The 15,182-nt window shown below is 37.9% G+C and overlaps 1 protein-coding gene across 2 annotated transcripts in view; it reads left to right on the top strand.

Annotated features, from left to right (window-relative positions):
* RIMKLB (ribosomal modification protein rimK-like family member B) overlaps nt 1–7,129 on the top strand; it is a 94,006-nt gene extending 86,877 nt beyond the window's left edge. For both annotated transcript variants that reach the window (XM_011953446.1, XM_011953439.1), the window contains exon 7: nt 6,243–7,129. In XM_011953446.1, coding sequence (XP_011808836.1) covers nt 6,243–6,706 — 464 coding nt within the window. In that variant the 3' untranslated portion in view covers nt 6,707–7,129. The remainder of the gene's footprint in view (nt 1–6,242) is intronic.
* The last annotated feature ends 8,053 nt before the right edge of the window (nt 7,130–15,182 follow it).

Below are 15,182 nucleotides of genomic sequence, written 5' to 3'. Positions count from 1 at the left end.
CTCTACTAAAAAATACAAAAAACTAGCCGGGCGAGGTGGCGGGCACCTGTAGTCCCAGCTACTTGGGAGGCTGAGGCAGGAGAATGGCGTAAACCCGGGAAGCGGAGCTTGCAGTGAGCTGAGATCTGGCCACTGCACTCCAGCCCGGGCGACAGAGCAAGACTCCATCTCAAGAAAAAAAAATATTGCCCTTTGCATTTTTAAAATAAACCTTCTTTGGATAGCTTACTGTTCTTTCAAAAACTACTGAATTTGTTTTTTTCATTTTTATTTAGAATTATTATTATTATTATTATTATTTGCAGTTGCAAGATGTAATAGAATGAAAACAGAGCTCCCATAAAATGGAAGGGGACCAAAAGGGGTTGTCGCTCCCTGCTCGAATGCCTGGGTTTATATCCCGATCATTGTCCCTACCCCGTGCTCTCAGGCAATAGATGATTTGACTATTTCTTTACCTCCTGCTTTAGCCTAATTTGTATTTTAGTGAGCCCTTTTTACTACTTGATTGGTCGGGTGTGAGCCTGAGTTACAAACCAGTGTTTAAAGGTGGGTGTGGTCACCTTCCCAGCTAGGCTTAGGAATTCTTAGTCGGCCTAGGAAATCCAGGTAGTCCTGTCTCTCAGTCCCCCTCACAACAGCAAAAAACTCAAGTGCTGTTGGGGAGGTTGGCCGACAACCACTTTTAACTGCTTCCTGCTGAATTGGGGTGTAATAGGGGTCGTGCAGTTGGGATTTCCTCGGGAGTGGTGCCTTTGATGTCATGAACATTGGAGCATGGGCTAGCAGGCTGGTCCCGGGGTCCACAGTAGATCTTAATCATGGACTGCATTTGGGGCTCCATTTGAAGAACCATTTGTAGTTTTACAGCTTCGATTCTGGAAGACACAAACTTAACAAGGAGGTTAAAGATACAGGGATTGAAATGTATGGCTTGAAGTGCAAGGGCAAATGGGTGTGGGTGGTGAAAATGGGGTTTCCTTTAGAAAAACTCCTGTACGATGGAGCATCAGTATTTCCGAGAAGCCACATTCTTGGACCGTGCTTTGAGTATTATAGCTCCTTTAGAAGCTGTGGGTCACGGAAGAGAACTGTGGAACTCAGCAACTAGTGTTCAGCTTGATTAGGACGAACCTGGGCACTTAGCTGTGAAGGAACAATGGCAAGCCTTTGGCCCTGTTCGGAGTAGCAATGGGTGTTTTGCTGGATCACGAGCACAGCGGACACCCTGCCGGATCCAGACGGGTGGAAGTCAACAGCGGGTCTGGGATGGCGGCAAACAGCAGTGGTGGACGGTGAGCGAAAGCTCAGCTCGAGCCATAACAAACACAGACCACAAGAGAGTGCAGTTGCAAGATTTAATAGAGTGAAAACAGAGCTCCCAACAAAGGGAGGGGACCCAAAGGGGGTTGCCCTAGAATATTTTCATCTATTTTTATGAGTAAGATTGGCCCATATTATTATTTTTTAAAAACTTGATCACTTTTGATATTAAGGTTATGCTGGCTTTATTTAATGTATTGAGGAGTTTTCAGTCTTTCCCTAGGGCATTCTATATTGGTAAAGTAACAACACTGGAATAAAGGATAGCTAAATAAAACTGAGCTGTGAACCTTTCTCGTCCTAGTTCCTTTTGTAGTAATAGTTTTTATCACCTTCTGAAACCCTTCTGTAATAATTGCCCTGTTAAAGTTTGCCACTTCTGGGGCGGTTTTGGAAATAAATGATCCATTTCTTTTAGGTTTTCAATTTTTTGCCAAAGAGTTTTGTGAGATATTTGCATATGCTGCTTTTAATCTCTGCTTTGTGTGTGATTCTCTTTCTTGTCTTTCTTAATCTTACCAAAATAGCCTTTGTATTTTTAAAAGATTCTGTCTTTCTGTTGTATTCATTTTACTTTTTGTTTTCATTTTATCTGTCTTCCTAGTTTCTTTGGCTAGAACATTTAGTTTTTTGTTTCAAAATGAAGGCATTTCATGTTAAACATCTTCCTCTGGAGAACTTTCACAGTGTCGGAAGGTATTAATATGAAGCATCTTTCTCTTTTATTTACAGATGGTTCTCATTTTTCTTTGTGATTTCTTTGATCCAAGGGATCAATTTTGCAACCTCAAAGTAATTAATATTCTTTTGGCTGCCTTTACCATTACCCCATTACCTTCTGATTTTCTTGACTTACTAATATTGTCAGAGAATGTGGCCTGTAACATTTTTTTTTAAATTTCATTAAGTTGTTTTTGGTGTGTGACCAGCATGATTGTTAAGGAAAAAATGTATATATGGATGTATAGTCAGGAGAAATAAAGATGTGAAGTAAGTTTATTTTGCCTATGTTTTCTGTAAGCAGTATATAGCTAAGTTTTGTTTTTTATTCAAATCGGACTCGTTTCCATCTTTTAATGGAAGATTTGGTCCATTTTTTGTATAGTTACTAATATACTTCATTTTATTTCTTCCATCTTATTTTGTGTTTATTATTTAACTCAAATTGTTCCTTATTCTTTTTTCTTTTCTGATTTTTGCTGGTTTGTAAGGTACCATTTTATTTTCACTCCTGCCACCAAACCCAGTTTATTTGGGAGATCAGCGAGGATTTTGCATTCCTTTAATGGTTACCTTCTATTTTCTTATGCTCATAATCAGACACAGTCTCTACAGTTACTTGAGAAGATCATTTTTCTTGATACTTTATTTACTACTTCACTGTACCATCATAATAATAATGAAGTATTTGGAATACCTCTACTTTCCCCGGGCATTCCTTGTTTCCTGTCCCCTCCAGTGGGAATATTAGAACAATTTTATTTCCTTCCTACTCCTTCCTCTTGATTCATTCATTTATTGAGTAGTTTCGAGTACCTCCAAAGTGTCAAGTACTGCTGTAGCCGTAATTTATTTATTTATTTATTTTTGAGGTGGAATTTTGCTCTTGTTGCCCAGGCCAGAGTGCAATGGTGTGATCTCGGCTCACTGCCAGCTCTGCTTTCTGGATTTAAGCAATTCTTCCACCTTGGCCTCCCACATAGGTGGCATTACAGGCACCCACCACCATACCCAGCTAATTTTGTATTTTTAGTACAGACGGGGTTTCACCATGTTGGCCAGCCTGGTCTCGAACTCCTGACCTCAGGTGATCCGCTCTCCTTGGCCTCCCATAGTGCTGGGATTACAGGCATGAGCCACCACCCCTGGCCTCTTGTAGCAGTATTTTGTATATAGTAGTGAACACAACAGACAAAAATCCCTAGTCTCGTTGACCTTACGTTCCAGTTTTGCTGAAATCATCTAGTAGTTTTAGTTCAAGTCTGTTTGGAATTTGTTTTACTGTATGTCTCTTCTGTTTCATGAACCCTTATATGGCATTTTATCCATTCCCAGGCAGTCTGTCTTTATCTACTTAAAATGAATTATACCTGTATTGCAAAGTACTCACCATGGTTTACTCCTCATATTCATCTTCCCATATCTTGAGATCTCTGTTAGCCATTTACTAGTATGTTAGTATGATTTCTTGATTATTTTTCCGGTGGGCTATCAGAGTCATAGATACCCTCACATATTCTGTTAATACAAAAAATACACTCGAAGTGCTTTTTCTATTCTCTCATTCAGAAACAATTCACACAGAACACTTATTTGACCACATGTGAGGGATTTCTCTTATCTATTTGGAGATACCATCAGATCTGACAGGTCGAGGGCTCAGTCACCAAGAGTCACCAAGACTATCCCCTACTCCCCACCTCACCCCCTTCAGACACCAGTTGCAAGTCCAGACCTACAGAACTTCTGCCAACTGGCTTCAAGTTGGGGTTCCCTTGACTTTCTGCTTAGGTTTGATTAATTTGCTACAGCAGCTCACAGAACTCAAGGAACATCTACATTGTGTTTACCTGTATATCATAAAGGATATTTCAAAGGATACAGGTGAAGAGATGCATAGGGCAAGGTATGGGAGAAAGGATATGAAGCTTCCATGCCCTCCCAGGGCATGCCACCCTTCAGAAACCTCTGTGTTCCACTATCCAGAAGCTTTCTGAACCTTGCCCTTTTTGATATCCAATTGGATAGACATAATTGATAACCATGTAAAAATGTAATTGAACCAAAAGGGTATGATCTAACACTAGTAGACTGAGTAGGGAAACCCAGCAAGGCTTGTCCGTTCAGATTCTTCTTGGCGTCTCTCTGCCACGTTCTTTCCTCCAGGGTAGGGGGAGGCCTGGAATGAAGTCTTATGACCAACAATCAGAAAGGCTGTGAAAGATTTGAGTCCTGCTGTGGGGTAGGTGAAAGGAGGACAGGGGAAGGTTAGATTGTATTTTCTAAGGCCTACAGTGCCCCAGCATTATAACAGAAGACCATAACAAGGGCTGTTGGAGTTATATGCCAGGAACCGTGGACAAAAAGCAATATATAATTTAGATCAGAATATCACACGTCTTTCTTTCTCCCTGAGAGAAGACTAATAATTTGTCTGAGATACAATTCTTACATTGTAAGAGTCTAGCTTCAATTCTACCGCCTTTAAGATTTTATTGTTGCAGTTTAATGTCCAAATCTACTCGATTTTTTTTTTGTTTGTGGGTAATTTATTCTTTGTAAATATTTTTAGTAGCGCTCAAATTTTATTGGGATTTTGTAGATATATTTGTGTCTTTTCTTATCTGTTTAACCTGAATTTTAACTGTTTTAGTCACCAGACTAAATTTATTCCTTATACAGTTTTCTGGAAAATTTCTTCGTTAATTGTTGGCTCTCCTCCATCTGTTTCTGTCCTGAGGAGTATTTTTCTGATTCAGTTCTCCAGTTTTCTTTTTTTTTTTGAGATGGAGTCTCATTCTGTTGCCCAGGCTGGAGTGCAGTGGCATAATCTTGGCTCACAGCAACTTCTGCCTCCCAGGTTCAAGCGATTCTTGTACCTCAGCTTCCCGAGTAGCTGGGACTACAGGTACATGCCACCACACCTGGCTAATTTTTGTATTTTTAGTAGAGATGAGGTTTCACCATGTTGGCCAGGCTGATCTTGAACTCCTGACCTCAAGTGATCCACCTCAGCTTCCCAAAGTATTGGGATTACAGGTGTGAGCCATCACAGCTGGCCCAAATCCTTTATCTTTTATGATTTCACCTCACATTTTTAGCTATGCTTTGCATATTCCTTGATTTTCTAAGTCAACTGTCAAAAGTGACTGTACTCTCTTTGAGTTTCTCTATTGGATTTTTTAGTTGAGTAATCGTGTTTTTGTTTTAACTTCAGAAAGTCTTTTTGTACTGAACTTGAATCTCCTTAAAGAGCTCTTAGTTCTTTCATTACAGTCATAGATGGATTATTATTGTTTTGTTCTTATATCAGGGCTCACTCAGCTTGGGTTATTTGTAGTATTCTACATGGCCTCAGTCTTACAAGTGCTGTGAAGCAGAATCATCTAAGTCATGGGGCATGCTTCTACGGAAGTAGCTGAAAGAAGTCTTTTGTTTCCTTGACTCCTTTATTCCTACAGCCTCAGTGGTAGGGAGGATCCACCTCACCTGTCTAGCTACTTCTGGCCTTACTGGGGTCAAACACTACAGGCAGACTCACATTATGTTGTCATCCTCACTCCTACGGATACACAGAGCTCTTGGAGCCTAGCTCTTCTTAAAGTTCTTTGCCTTCCTGTCCTTAATTCAGAGCTTTGTGAAGCTGATCTCCAAGTGAGAAAATCAAGTTCTACTTCCTTTCTCTTCCTTCCTTTTGGCAAGACCAAAGACTTCACTTAAATCCAGCCAGCTACCTTATGACCCAGAAGCTTTTTGGCTTTGAAATGACAGCTAGAGTGAAGCGGGGGGCTGTAGAGGAAGAGAGCTGTGTTCAGGTCACCACCTTCCCAGATCTTATCCCATCCTCGGTTCTGTTATGCATTTTTATTATTTTTATAAATTGAAAACCAGTAATACTTTTGCCATCTGTAAAGTCTAATTGTATTCATGCTGAACTTCCACTTGGTTTATATTATTGCAAGTAAGATAGACTTGGGAAAAATATTGACAACTTATGAAATCATCAATTCCTAGGAGACCGGATAGGGAAAAGATTCCTAATTAAGGAAATCTAGACTTAGAAGTCCTAATTTTACACTGGAATAGCACCTTTATTTTCACTATTAATTTAGAAGAGAGGCTTAGCTTTGGAGGCCAACTTTAATTTTATTTCAAAAGTTCATGATTTTGTTAATTTCCTGTCTTGTTTCTCTTGCCAGGTGGTGTGGGGATGATGTGCTCATTGAGTGAACAAGGGAAGCAGCTAGCTATCCAAGTGTCTAATATCCTGGGGATGGATGTATGTGGCATTGACCTGTTGATGAAAGATGACGGCTCCTTCTGCGTCTGTGAGGCCAATGCAAATGTAGGTTTCATCGCCTTTGATAAGGCTTGTAATCTAGATGTAGCTGGTATCATAGCAGACTATGCCGCCTCCCTTCTACCCTCTGGCCGGCTCACCCGGCGTATGTCCCTGCTCTCCGTGGTGTCCACTGCCAGTGAGACTAGTGAGCCGGAGCTGGGTCCCCCAGCCAGCACTGCTGTTGACAACATGAGTGCAAGTTCCAGCTCTGTTGACAGCGACCCTGAAAGCACGGAGCGAGAGCTGCTTACCAAGCTCCCAGGGGGCCTGTTCAACATGAACCAGCTGCTAGCCAATGAAATCAAACTACTGGTGGACTGACTCCACTGGTAATTAACCAACAAAACCCTTGTAAAACTTTCATTCTTTTTTCTTTTCTATTTTTGAAACCAACTTGCAATGCTGTTCATGGAGGATGCTCAGGAAGATGAGAGAAAATTAGTAGGATTAGTTGGAGAGAGTGGGAGATAGATGAGACCTCTGCTCGTAAGATGTTACTTTCATTTACAAATCCTACAAATAGAGAGGCAGAATAGGTGGGGTATAGAAAAATGTCAGGCTCTCATAGTTACCCTTTTAAATTGCTAAAAAATTTGTATACTCATAGGCCATGAGGAACAAATACTTTTTTTTTCATGGTCCCTTTTGTTTTTGTACAAAAAAAAAAAAAATAAGTTTTGCTACAAATATCCGAGTAGCATAACTTCACATTGTGTTGGAAGATTTGTCATTGAGGAAAACATCTGCTTAAATTACAGGGATTTTTGTATTATACAGCTCTGAAAATTCTGCCATTTCCTTATTAACTAGCAGCTTTAGTTTTTACTTTATGAAATCTCAAGGGGCTCTTTTACTGGGATTTCTTATTTTTGTTTTTTCACCCTTAATTTGGTGGGAGGGTCAAAGTGACTATAACCCAATAAAGACTTCTTAATGACAAAATTGGCATGTTTGCATGATGAAATGGAAATGAACAGTATTGCAATGTCCGGTATACAAAATAACATTTATTCAATGTAGATAAAATTACACTAGTTTAAAATATGTGCATTGACTTGTATTTGTTAGTGTTTTAGTCTTTTTTGGAAGATGTGCTCTGTTAATGTTGCTTTTTTTTTTTTTTTAATACATGCTAGTCTAACATTTCCTGCTCTATGCCTGCATCTTTAACAATGGCCAAAGTGAAGAAAATGCTACCTTTTTTGTTAACAAGACACTGACTTGAAACGTGTACATTTAAAGCCTTTTATTTTTTCCCTTTTTCTTTTGGTGGTTGGGCATTTAAATAAGGACAAGGAAAAATATTTTGGGGGGCAAATCAAGAGCCTATGAGTTCTAAGTATACAGCTGAAGTGATTTCGAATGCCAGCGTTACATATTTGCATTTTTCACATTTTACGAGGGAGTATATATGTATGTGTGTGCACGCATGCATGTGTATGTGTTTTGCTTTTTGTTTACATCAACTAATCAAAAAGGATAATTTAGAAAATGGAGCATGATGGGAAACAGAGTTTATGACTTTAAAAAACAGATGAGTTGTTTTCATAAGTAGACTCCACTGGGGTAGAGGTATTCACCTTAAACCATAGGGTGAATAGATGCTTTTTTAGCCCTTTTTGTGTATATGTACGTTTTGTTTTTTTCCTTTTGTTTCTAGCCTGTTCAGTGTACAGTTTATTCAAGGCTACATGCTTTTCTTTAATGCTTCTGGCTATGCATTTTCTCTTTTTACATATAGGATTTGGGATTGGGGGTGGGTTGGATGTTTTTGTTTGGGGACTTATTTAGTAGTATTGAGTCTCTTATAGCCCTACTCTTAAGCCTTCAATACTGTCCACTCTTTATATTCCTTTACTTTCAGAATTTATAAAAGCCCCCAAACTGCATATAATATGAGCCTTTAAAACATGGGTAAAACTAATCCCATTGATGGGTTTGGATGGTATGTTAAGAAATGGAGATGCTGCAGAGCCCAACGTAATTTTTTAAACAGCAAGTTTTCCATCTCCCTACAAATCCTCTGAAGCTTTTACCCAAGCCTTTCTTGCCTCTCCAGTGCTATTTTCCTTCAGATGGACCTTAAACATAATTTCTTGGACACTACTAGAGAGACTTCAAGGCAATAATAAAATATCAGTATTAACCAGCTATAACAGAGGTTTGATCATGCTTACTTGTACAGTTTTTCCCCCGTTTTAAAAAGGAATGTAATAAAATTTGTTTTTTCCGTAGAATTAAATAATATTAAAATTGAGTGAAAGGTTGATTGTTGATGAATAGAATAGTACCTGTCATCTGTGCAGTGTCTCATTTCACCTCAGAGAAAAGGATACATAAGAGGAGTTTGTAATTTATCTTAGGATATTCTAATTGCATTTAAAAGAACTTATCTTGCACAGGGTAACTGGGGGACTCACATACGTATATTAGTACCTCTGACTCATTAACAGAAAGAAATACTTGGTACTTCTTTCGCTGAAAGACCATACTGTGGAGGATGCATACTATTTGGTATAGAGAAATAAATGAGGAAGGAAGAACTGCTTAATTAAATTATCATTCATATGTTCATGTAGAGACCATCTGGTTGCCATGTGTATTATGACAATACACTTTGAATAGTTACATATCACAAGTATGTAGATGAATACATTTAAAACAACCTCTTTATTCAATGAAAAGGTCATGTTTGTGTTGGTGGGGTAAGGCATCAGGAAAAATGTAGTTAGTCTTTTTTTAACTTATATCAAATTAACCAACTATATTATAGGAAATATGTGAAATTAGTTCATTAGCTTTATTCACTGTTATGCATTCACATGATATTAAAACATACACTCACATGTTACAATGAAAAGAGCAGTAATTATCTTAGATTTTAAAAACATGGATATCTTCTTGAATTCCTTCAAGATTAAGGTAAAGAATAAGAGCAAATCATTCTGGAACTACCCTAAGGAAACAGCAGCAGATATATAGGTGAAAGTTAAATTTATTTTCATAATTGTTTAATAACTGTTGTATAATCTTCATTGCTATTATGAGAGATAAAATGTGTATATCAAATATGTGTAATGATAAAATCTGAATTATTGTAAATTTTTTGCATATTGTTAAAATTGTAATTCTAAATTGTATTTCAAAAATAATTATTTCTGATACTGTTTTTATGTCACCCATGATGAAAACTGGACTTTATATATCTAAACATATAAGTATGAACTCTTCTATTTAAAATTTTTAATAGTTTTTTTCTTTTTTGGTGCCTATAATTGATTGGTCATTTCTGCTGGCTTTTCTCCAATGAACATTGAAATCTTTCTGTATTTGTTATCAATAAGAAAACTACCCTGGAACAGTAGAAAAACCCAACAAGAGACTTCATTCATCAAGCACATTATCAGACTTTGAGAAGGTATTGAAGGCATTGACTTTGAAAATCATCTTTTTCTCAAGAAGAAAGCAATGGAGAAGCAAATTTGCTTCATTCAGTGAATCCCCAGTTTGGGGTTTGTGGGGCTTAGAGACATTGTGAAATCAAATCTTGTGTTATACTTTTCTCCTGGCTCACTTTTTTTGAGAAGGTTTATGGGCTATTTGGCTGGTGAGACACGATCCCCTCCTAAGAAAATGTAGGTGCTCAGACAGGTAACCACTGCTGCTACTGTTTTTATTTGTTTGTTTGTTTAATTTTATTTAAGATTTGTTTTTGTTGTACTAGGATTTTTAAAAATGTAATATATTGCAGGATTTATAACCAGGTTCACTGACTGCTTGCTTGCTTTCTTTTTTTTTTTTTCTTTTCTTAAAAAAAAAAAACAAAATTTCATTTAAAATACATTTAGGCACCTTTGGAGCTTGGATTTTGGAATGTTTCAGTAGTGGACAGAAATCTGCTGTTGGAATCTTCTAGTCTTCCAGGTTTAATTTGAAATGTTTTTAGTTTTGTTTTGGATTTTTGTGTGGTATTTTATTTCCTTTATACCAATGCCATTTTGCCATGCTGTTTTGGGGTGGCTGCCTAACTCTAGTGAAAATTCTTTCTGTATTAACGAAAGTTTGGCCTTTGAAAATCCTTAATGTTTTGCATTTTTTACATTGTTTTTAAAGAAATATTCTAACTGCTTGCACTGTTACTGTTCTTTACCAGCCTTTTCAGGAGCCAAAAAAACAAATACAAACAAACAAAAAAATACCCAGAGAAAAAACTTTCCTTCTTCCCCCTTCCTGATGATGAGTGAGAAGTATTGAGAACTTTCGGGGTCAGTGCCCTTCTAAACTCCCCTTCCCCCAATAATGCAGCTGTGTAATGAATGGTAAATGCACCGGTTTGGATTCAGGCACAGCCCCAGTCTGCCTGCAGGTAATTTGACTCTTTCTCCTTTCTTTCCATCACTAGGCTAACTTTCTTTTTTTAAAACTTCTTCCTTTATGTACTTCAAAAAGTAACCATGGGTTTGTCATAATTCTCACTTAAAAATAATGCATAAACATATCTAGCGAGTAATATGATTAAAGAAGAGCTTTTGGGGGTAAAGTTTGACTTGGTTATGATATACCCAAGACTTTCTTGGGAACTTTATCCATTTAGATGACTCCATTTCTTGCATATATATCTATAATTAAGTATTTCAGAGTGTGACTTTTTTGGCTTTGTTTTTGTTTTGGGTTTGTTTGTTTCTTCCATTGTGCTACTCTGGCTTAAGCTTTTTCAGGGGTTGGTGTTCCGAATACACAGTGAGCTCACAGTATAAAGACATCAATTAGGAGTTGACAGGTATGGAAAACTAGAGTTTTGAAAGGTAAAATTAGGTTCTAGGTTATATATATGGTAAAAACTCAACATAGCATTCATTTTACCTTAGTGCTTCTCTTTCTGTGACATTATAAAAGTGAAAGGGAATAATAAGACAAAGATAATACAAAAAAAATTTAGTTCTTTTAGGAGCAATGTGATTTCAGAACTAATCATTTTGGCATTTCTAAGATACTAGTTCTAACAAGGAGATGTAAGCAGTTTGAGATGATCAGAAAATCATGGTTTAAACCTTCAAAAATTACAGATTTGGACAGATAGGAGGACATTTCTGAAGCACAACATGGCTAAGCACGTTAACCAAGGACATAAAATGTCAGGGATAGGACTACACCTTGTCCATTTGAATAGCCTTTCTGTTAAGTAGTAAATTAAACTATCCTGTCCTCTGTCTTTACCCCAGTCTACCTACCCTTTCTTCCTTTCTCCTATACTTCCTAGAGTTTTAGCTCTGAACTTTTATTATTTTGGATATTATCATCTTTCTAATAGGTAGAATTTTAGTGGAAGTAATCAGAGCCTTTTCAAGATACACTTCTGCATAATTTCATCCTGTGGCTTTAGACGTACTATCCAAAGAGCCTATACATCCAGCAAGTCACTAGTTAGTGAATAGGAAGTCTTGGCTTGTAATGCTATTTCTTGTAGCTAAAGGAAGACATGTGATAAGTGATTAAGCTGTTCTGTGCTTCAGTTGACTCTTATAAGGACAGTCATTCCCTTTAAGCATCTTAAGACAAAAATATTTATCTGTTTAATTGGAATTTACTAACAGAGGGATCCCAGCTGTACTCATGCAAGAATGTGACATATACAAAAAAAAAAAAAAAAGGGGGGGGCTCATTCAGGAGAGCCTTGTTCTCTTGCTGATAAGGATGGCTAACATTAGTAACATTAGAGCATACAGACTATGTGATTGTATTAGGCATGGAGAGTTAAACAACCTCCGGTCAGCTGCCTGTTTGAATACCACTGACTTGCTAAGAATGATCTCGCTTTTACCATATTCAAACTTACTAGGTGAGCCTTATATAGCATATATACCTGGGTGCTATTGTGGGGTTTGGGAACATGAGGGGTGGGGTGAACTGTTGTTGTTTTAGGTTTCAGTCAGACAGACATCCCTGTGCCTCAGTTCCCAGAAGCACAGCAGGCCTCTAGGAGCATCCGTGGGAACGGCGCAGTCCTGACATCACCAACTCTCCTGCTCAGGCTCATCCCATATACAGAGGTCAAAGGGTGGGGTTTGAGATTGGGGGAAGGAATGAGAAAGTAGAAGCAATGTCACTTCAGTGCCACTGTTGACTAGTCTTTGGTGCTTATGTCAGTGTTTGTTTTATTTCCTGATTTTTTAAAGTTGGCAAAACTGCGTATTTTTATCTTGATGAAGGCAGTGGGAGGGTGGAAGAGAAACAAGCCATTACTGCTATTTCTAGTTCATTACTAGAGACTGTCCCTTAATAGCTAATTAGAATAAATTTGAAACATAGACCTAGATGACAAAAAGAATGGGAATAGAAATGAATCTCAGTATTTGAACAAACAGAAGATGTTTATGCTGTGTTAATCCCCAGTTCTACAACTGCTATTACATTTGTCATTCTGTCTTCCCTTTTCCCCTAATTCTTTTATGTACGTATACAGTTTGAGGAAATGTGCATTTATGGTCAGTCCTTTTTAAAAGACTTAATGAATTTATTACTCTTTTGCAAAAAAATATACCCACTGCTTATATGGGCATACAAATGCTACCCTATTTTAAATGTAGGTGGCGTATGTGTTCGTGTTTTAATGTATTCAGAGCCATTGGGCAATAAGCAGTCCAGAACATTGAAAACTCAAGCAGGTAAAGCACCTAACACCCTTAGTTTCTAGAATTACTTTGAAAAACTTTTATATTGCTGCATCTTCCACAGTTCTTTGGGTAGTCTCTGAACTTAAAATTTGTAGGACTTGTAGACTGCCTACTTAAAATTTTAAGTTATAGTATTTGTTCATAGATTGTAGGGGTAGGTAAAGAAGGAAACATAAGAAAATGGCTTCTTGAGGTGGCAGCTGCTGAGTGGCTAAATCTTTCCACTTTCTTTCTACTTTTTTTGTAAATTTTCCCAGCTTAGCATGAACATTGATCGTACAGTGTTTTATTTTCTGTGATTGAAATTTTTGTTTTTTATTTTTGAAGGGAAGGTCTTAGAGAAACATTAAAAAGTTGGTGTATGTGCAAAAATATGAAATGTTAAACAAAGGAACTTTTTTCTATTTAATCTGAATGGTAAGCAAGAACTTTTTCTATATACCCTTCTGCTGCAGCAGAGAACTAAACTGGTAGGTGGCAGCAGAGGAAGGAATTCTTCAGATTGATGGCTACTGACTTAAAGTCTGCATAGGAGAAGAGATAGAGCATGACATACCAAGTGAAGCAAGGGGGACAAAAATGGAAACAGGACTAAGATTCCTGCATTTTGACTCGAAATGGTAAGTTATCTTTAAGAATGTGTTTTTAGTCTGATAGCCATGTTACATAAATTACATGATTTGGTACTATGGCATGTAATCATAAATGCCTGTAGGTCCTTGCCTTCCTTTGAATTTGACCTCACTGGTATACTGTCATTCTTTACTTTGAATAATAACTAATAGTATGTAAAATTAGGATTTTCTTCTCAGTATGTTGGTATATGTGACCTTTATGGAAAAATTATGCTGACAGTAAATCTGAATTTTTTTAATTTGCAAGATATATAAAATATGCATTGTTAATCATTTTATACAAATAAAAGGTTCTAGCCACGCACCATGGTTCACGCCTGTAATCCTAACACTTTGGGAGACTGAGGTGAGTGGATCATCTGAGGTCAGGAGTTCAAAACTAGCCTGGCCAACATGGAGAAACCCCATATCTACTAAAAATACAAAAATTAGCTGGGCGTGGTGGCAGGCACCTGTAATTCCAGCTACTCGGGAGGCTGAGGTAGAAGAATAGCTTGAAACCCAGGAAGCAGAGGTTGCAGTGAGCGGAGATCACATCACTGCGCTCTAGCCTGGATGACAAGAACAAAACTCTATCTCAAAAGAAATAAATAAAAAATAAAGATTCTTCCCTTTTTAGTGGGAGCCTTGGGAAATAACAAAAGAGTATAATTGGAAAAAAATTACTGGGGGTGGAGTGATCTCTTCCAACTGGCTGTCTCTAGGTCAAGACCCATTTCTTTGTCAGTGTGCCATGTTCCACCCTGCCTGTTCGCCTTTCTCTCTTGCTTATCTGGCTGGGCTTTTCCCGTGTTCCTCTCTCTCTCCCTGTCTTTGTGCCTTTCCCTTACTCAAGTCTGTTTGTAAGCTGCTTTCTCTCACATTCAGTCCTGAATTTTCATTATCCGATGCTGCCATTTTCCATCTCTGCCTGTTTTTCCTAAGAGAGTGTATATGTCTGTCTTTCTCTTCCTCCCTCACTCCCTACTTTTCATTTGCATTCTTCATTAGAATTTGACTAGACTGAATAGAAATTAAGTGATACTTTGAAGTTCTCTCGAATTAAAGAATGTAAATTTCAATTAAATTTATAATAAGATGCAGACCTGTTTATTCACCCACCCAACTACTTATTTATTTTAACTATAGTATCTGTTGTTTCTGGCAAGATCAGTTGGACAGAAATGAAAGGCATATGGTTCTTATCTTATTTCAGCTTTTTTTTTTTCTTTGAGACGGGGTCTCACTCTTTTTTTTTTTTTTTTGAGACGGAGTCTCGCTCTGTCACTCAGACTGGACTGCAGTGGCCGGATCTCAGCTCACTGCAAGCTCCGCCTCCCAGGTTCACGCGATTCTCCTGCCTCAGCCTCCCGAGTAGCTGGGACTACAGGCGCCCGCCACCACGCCCAGCTAGTTTTTTGTATTTTTTAGTAGAGACAGGGTTTCACCGTGTTAGCCAGGATGGTCTCGATCTCCTGACCTCGTGATCCGCCTGTCTCGGCCTCCCAA

The sequence above is a fragment of the Colobus angolensis genome, unplaced genomic scaffold, assembly GCF_000951035.1.
Source record: "Colobus angolensis palliatus isolate OR3802 unplaced genomic scaffold, Cang.pa_1.0 Scaffold11, whole genome shotgun sequence".
Lineage (NCBI taxonomy): Eukaryota > Metazoa > Chordata > Mammalia > Primates > Cercopithecidae > Colobus > Colobus angolensis.
Note: the sequence above shows the minus strand (reverse complement) of the source record. Positions and strands in the feature narration are given on the sequence as shown.